The sequence below is a fragment of the Pygoscelis adeliae genome, unplaced genomic scaffold, assembly GCF_000699105.1.
Source record: "Pygoscelis adeliae isolate BGI_AS28 unplaced genomic scaffold, ASM69910v1 Scaffold76, whole genome shotgun sequence".
In the NCBI taxonomy this organism is placed as follows: domain Eukaryota; kingdom Metazoa; phylum Chordata; class Aves; order Sphenisciformes; family Spheniscidae; genus Pygoscelis; species Pygoscelis adeliae.
The window spans coordinates 562,511-568,564 of NW_008825111.1; the positions used below are offsets into that span (position 1 = coordinate 562,511).

At 42.0% G+C, this 6,054-nt stretch overlaps 1 protein-coding gene across 2 annotated transcripts; it reads right to left on the bottom strand.

The window, feature by feature from the left end:
• Window positions 1-1,901: 1,901 nt before the first annotated feature.
• On the bottom strand, window positions 1,902-5,367 carry LOC103920233 (chromosome unknown open reading frame, human C6orf203). Of its 2 annotated transcripts, none has more exons than XM_009327919.1 (4): window positions 5,234-5,367; window positions 4,374-4,812; window positions 3,470-3,542; window positions 1,902-2,363 (listed from the first exon to the last, which is right to left on the bottom strand). In XM_009327919.1, exons 1-4 carry the CDS (start codon window positions 5,358-5,360, stop codon window positions 2,187-2,189), a joined length of 816 nt encoding a protein of 271 aa, XP_009326194.1. In that variant the 5' UTR covers window positions 5,361-5,367; the 3' UTR covers window positions 1,902-2,186. The 2 variants fall into 2 exon arrangements, with proteins under 2 accessions (XP_009326194.1, XP_009326195.1); XM_009327920.1 differs by lacking the exon at window positions 5,234-5,367 and adding an exon at window positions 5,191-5,209.
• Between the last annotated feature and the right edge of the window lie 687 nt (window positions 5,368-6,054).

Sequence of the window (6,054 nt, forward strand, 5' to 3'; positions counted from 1 at the left end):
TTCATTCTCCCAGTCCCTGCCTTTGCCTTCTGTGGCTTGGGCGGTGAGGCTCGAGCACTTGCTGGTGAAGACCGAGGCAGAAAAAAGTCATTGAGTACCATCCACCTTGGATGCCAGGCAGGTGCTGGCTTTTTTTGTTACTGTTTTTATCCTACACAGAACAGACCCCTTCAGAAAGTTAATGTCTTCACGTCTGTACCTTGGCTATCCCCAAGCGCCAAAGCATTTCTGGGGTTTACGAGTGGGGTCCTATTCTGGCCCTGTAAGCTCTGGTGTGTAAGCTACTACTGCTGGAGGTGACAGGCAGTGTGACTGTACATACTGATAAGTGCTTGAATGGTTGCTGACCAGCAACTGTTATGACATATTACTCATAACACATCTTTCTAATTGTTTCTCTCAGCATCCCTGGAGATTATGGGAGCCACTTAGAATAGCAACGGTAAGTGGAACTGGGGAGCAGAGGATGCATCTCATCTGTTTATTTCCATAGCGCTTGGTGCAAGCTCCAACAAATAGAGTGGAGACAGCAATGCCCGCAATGGAAGTACAGTCTGCCACGTTCCTCTGGGTGCTTCCTCTGCAGTGTAAGGATCACCAAAATCCCCTAGGAAAGCTTTCCAGGATCATGTCCTGTTAAGAACCAATTTTTTTAAAAGGTCACTATGCCTCTAAAACATTAACTAGACATGTATCTGCATCTCTAAACATCTACACAATCATAAAAAAAGCCCAAAACAGCACAGATTTTAGCTAAGCCTGAAGAAAGTTAGAGATTATTTTAAATCCCGCACTCGGCAGCCACCACTTCTGAGGCTATGGACAGCAGCAGGTACAGCCTGCTTAAACACAGTCATCGAGTAGCGGTTGGCAGTTGAGCCCAACAGTTCCCATGCACTCCTGACTAGGTGGGCACCATTGCTTCCTCTCACCTCGGAAACATTTTATGCAGTGAAAATCCAATTGTTACTTTCCCAAGCTTTTATGTGTACCGCATAGTCCGATGCTTAACTGGAGCACTAGGTTTGCTTTGTGAGCAGTTTCTTATCTGCCCACTTAGATTTCAGGAGGACCAAAGAAAAAGTGTCCTGGAATACGCTCCTGCGGCCTATTCTGGACTATATCTTCTTCCCCTCTGCGCTCTTCAGACTAGGCAGGGAGCAGACCGAGGACTGGATGAACAGTAGCTACCTGCTCCTATTGGCCAGCTTCCCGGTAGACACACACCTGCGTGTGGCTGTCTAAACATATATAAAGAGAATAAAAATTCTGTCTGCACCACAGCTCATCCAACAAGTTGCTTGTGTTGGGAGAAGCAGATGTTCAACGTTACAAGTGCGAGTAGTTACTCCTGAGATGCTTGTCCTAAGTGACAGTATTTTCCTGTAGTAATACAGACATAAGCTTTTCATCACAGTATGGTCTGACCTTTGCTCAGATCTTTACACCACCTAAGTATTAAATATTTTCTTGAATGCCACACTGAAATGAATATGTGACAAACTGAGATTTCATTTTCCTCTGCAGGGTTACTTAAATGGTAAAAATCATCAGTACTACACACATCTCCTCACTGATCTGCCTCCTCCATGAGAGCAGAGTATCGCTGCCGTGATTCATTCTCTGTCACCGTGAAGTTTCCTGCTTAGAAACAGGCAGCTGCAATCAGTACCCTTCCGTATTCTTGGTGCAGCAGCAGTGTCTGTAAGCACGGAGTTGGTATTGTTAACCAAGATCAAACCAATAATGAAAAAGGAAGCAATTTTACGTAACTGGGGTTTTTATCCCTATTATCCCTAACTATTTCACAAACCTAGAGATAAAACTAAGAAAGCAGTTCTGCTTGTCGTGATGCCAGCTTTAATGTAACCTTTCTGATTAACAAAATTAGACAGCAATTAAACAGTGATCAAATTAGTCTTTATTGGTTCATTATTTATAACATCTGTAAGGAAACTGCCTGGAAATGTAAGGGTTCGATCTTTTATCCCACAGTACCATGAAACAAAACTAACAGCAAATAGTGACAGGCTTATTGCATGAATATTGATGTACACAGCAGAGGGAGATGACATTCTGACACAAGCCCTTAAAAAAGGGTACTGTAATTTTGTTTAACCAAAATTCATATTTAACAACAAATACGGTTTCTGCAAAAATCTTATGCTGCCACATGCAACCCCCTGTTACTTAAGTACATCCTGTTTGGGCACTTTTAAGCTTTTCCAACGCCTCAAAATTACTTTGTATTTTTCACTTTCAGTTTTGTTAGATACTTTTTTTAAGACTACCCGCATAACTACAGCAGTTCCTGTTTCTTTATCTTCACCTACTATGAAATCCAGCGTGTCACCAACTTTTACCTGGAAACAGAAAGAGAAGATGAGTGATTATAAACATTCCCTGGGGAAAACAAATCCCCGCAGTCTATGTCCAATTTTGATTTTGTTCCTTTCTTTCTATTTAATATTGTTACCTCACAGGAGAGGAGGAAGGCAGGCAATACTAGGCCCATTGTAGATCCTCCAGCTATGAACGTCTGGGAAAGCCCTGGCAATAAGCAATTAAATGTCTCATGACCTTCTCTGCCAAGAGCTTTACCCTTCCTGTCCTACAACCGACACCTAACTCTGTCAAAAAGGTGTAACGTAGTATGTTTTTTTCCTGAAGGGTGTTTCCTGCCAATCTTTTTGTATCAACACACAGACACAAAACAGCAAAATGCGAAGTTCTCCCTCCTGCCTTTAAAACAGTTTAAAGTGTTTTAAAGAACAGGGTGCTGGTCAACTGCTGGCGCTCCTTTCAAAAGTCGCAAAAGCAGTATGCCTCTCAAAAACTAGCCTTAACTTTAGGGGATCAGGAATTAGAACTTCTCTTCTTATTGCCCTTTGATGACAGTAACCACCACCTAGGATCACCCTCACATGAAGGGTGGCTAGAAGTATGCTTGTCACCATTCTGGTGAGCTCTGTTGTGAAAGAGTATGGCCTGCAACCCTTCTGGCTCTCCTCCTAACTGTGTTCCTGTGTGCTCTGTTACAGATACAATAACCTGTCCTGAGCTATGCCAGTTTCAATCCCTTTCTGTCATCCAACTTTCTCTTTTTCTTTAATCATGTGCCTGCTCCACCAAGATTTCATTATTCCTACTCCATCAACCTCACATCTGTCGGCACCTCCTTCAGCAACTGACTAAGTTCTGTCCTTGCTGCCTTCTCCTGACTTTCAGCCTTAGTTTTTACTCTCTAATACCACAAGCCTCCTGTCTGCCTTAGGGAATAATGTCTTACCCAGGGAATTGGTCACGCACACAAAGCTGGAAGTGGTGTTAGCAATGCTATTCATTCACCTTTGCAGAGCGATTTAGGGGTTAGCTCCTCTGACCCGAGTAAAAGGAAGGAGAAGAAGAGGTCATGCCTTAGTTATTTTCTTGTAGTGTATTAAAAGAGTTAAATTTTAAAAAGTCTTACAGTTCTACTTTTCTTCCATAGTTTTTCTCCATTCAGCCTGAGTTCATTATTGTAGAATGCATCTTCTACTTTACTGAAGAAAAACAAGGTTTTATTGCATTTACAGCATGCAGCAGACCAAACGCAATTGTTTCTTTGCAGATACCCAAGACCACCACTCATGTGCAAGGCACATTTCCACAACTCTAATTTGCGCATAAAGGATACCTTTATTTAACGTCAGGACAGACTTGAACTGGACGTAAAAAAAGTGCCTGTCATAGATACTAATAGAGTATAGCTGCTCTGTGCCACAGGTGCCAGCAATGAAAAGCTGTTTCTAAAGACCCGTCCCCTGAATATTCAATGAATAATGTCCCCTTTCCTGCACCAGCCAGTTTAATAATTTTTAAGTGATAAGTTATACTAATAGTCTGTTACTAACAATATTGCAATATAAGGCTTCTGTAGGTTGCATTGGATCAAACACTGCGATATATTTATAGAGCGCACATTTACCTGGTTGACCTAGTATGTTAGGTTTATCCTTACCCTCACCTATTTCTACAGCCATTAGGCAGAGTATTATTTTACTCACTCAATCTCAGATTAGATCTTTTTGTATTACTTAGTACAGCGTTTTGTGTTTTCTTCACTTCAAATAAATAGTAATTGACACAAAATGCCGCCTCAGCAATCTTGGAAATATTGCAGACAGCGAAAAGCAGAAAACGGGCTGTTTCAAGGGAGGCAAGGTGAACCAAACAAGAACGCCCAGACATCCAAAACGTATCTTTAGACAGTCAAAACAGCTACACAAAAAAACCCCAAATACTGAGTTACTCCAGCAATAAAAGGGTACCGAAACTCAAATTTTAGATACATGACATCTTTCTCATCAGCGGTTTGTTTCTTCCATACTTACTTTCTTGCAATGTCTAGACCAGCTTTCATGATCACATCATATCGAAGAGACTGCACTACTTTTTCAAGATCCTTGTAATCTTTTACTACGTTGGGGTCATTTTCAAATTCGTCTTCCAAATCGCTTTTCTCTTCATCTTCATCCTCTTCTTCCTCTTCTTCTTGTACGGTTTGTCTGCTCCTTTTAGAGCTTTTGTTACTTTTCTTCCGCAGAGAAAGTACTGAGATATACTCTGGAGAAAGTCTTAGTGCACAGAGTTTTACTGGGGAAAAGCTGAAACATCTTCTGTAGTTTACTGTGCTTGCTTGAAAGCTACAGGATACGCTTCTCCTCCAGGAGGGATACAGTTTATTAGAGGGGAATTTCTCCCACAGTCCAAACCAGACATTCAGTTTTCTAAAAGCAGTGATGGGGAGTCTGAAGCCAGTCATAGCATACCCTAAAATAAAACAAACATTCATATGTAAAAATGAGCAACCGCTTTGACTATTGGAAGGATTTCTCAAGGTGCAGCATAATAGTTACTACAAAAAGATGATTATCTAGTTCCCCATGGAGCAATGCATCATCTAAAAGCACAAGGCTTTATGACCTGCCTTTCTCATACACTGTCCACCATTACAAAGAGCTAAAACACCAGATGAAAAACAAACACTAAAACCCCCAGTGGAATACTCGGTTCATAATTCCTTCTCTGCTGCTTAACATTAACTGTCCAATGACATTTGTGGCATTTCCCTCCCTACCTCTGAAATACAATTCACAAAAGAAACAGAAAAGAGGTTAACTATGTCATAAAAAGCACAGGGAGACCTACATTTATCATGACTCATTCCCAATCAAAGCAATTTGCTCCATACCGCAAGCCAGGTAAACCCAGAAGAGTCGAAAGCCGCTTAACTTCAGTCTCTGCTCAGACCACAGCACTCCTGCGTGGCAGAATGCTGCACGACGTTCCCCCCCGTCTTTCCGAATGGCAAATAGCATCGTGGTAGAGTTCAGGAGAAATAACACTGCTCTATGTACTGCAACAGGACTGATGCCAGCAACAACAGTCTCACATGCAAGCTCCCAGTACCGTTGAGATGGGACAAGCAGGTGGAAACACCCAAAAAACCCCCAGATATCTTTCAACACTCTTAGAAATTGATTTACAGTCCTTCCTAGCTAGGTAGAGCACTGGCTTTTATTATGGCCTTATATCTGTGGAAGGAAACACGTGTTTCTTCATGAGGCTGGAGTTTGTTTTCCCTGTTCACCCAAGTGAACTCTGCCGAAACCTGAATGAGTTTTTTTTTGTGGTTGGAAAAAAGCTCTGATCGACGAGGGCAATTACTGGCCAAATAAAAATAACCACAACTCCCTTGGCTTTTTTTTATTTAAATATGTGAACTTAAAATAGATGAGACGCAGTTTAAAATTTAGGATGGTGCAATCCTCACAGAAGACTTCGGCCTCTCCTCAGTTGGGGGACAAATTCCTAAAACAGTTATTTGAATGTATGAACAATTATTATTGCTTATTACTGAATGATAATAATTATTTCTGCACTGAAAGTGCTCGACCTTACTTTGCTACCCGCTGGCCGGCGAGTACAACCGGACGCTGCGCCAGCCCCTGCCGGGACGGCCAACAGCACGCCCCGAACACGAAGGGCGGCCTCTTCCCCCCACGAAACCTT

What these genes read in the sequence shown, in the direction of transcription:
- LOC103920233 (XM_009327919.1), bottom strand. Translation starts at nt 5,360, where the DNA reads ATGCTATTTGCCATTCGGAAAGACGGGGGGGAACGTCGTGCAGCATTC. An exon ending in GGTCTAGACATTGCAAGAAA is followed by an intron (nt 3,543 to 4,373) that starts GTAAGTATGGAA and finishes GTTTTTCTTCAG; the next exon opens with TAAAGTAGAAGATGCATTCT. An exon ending in TATGGAAGAAAAGTAGAACT is followed by an intron (nt 2,364 to 3,469) that starts GTAAGACTTTTT and finishes TTCTGTTTCCAG; the next exon opens with GTAAAAGTTGGTGACACGCT.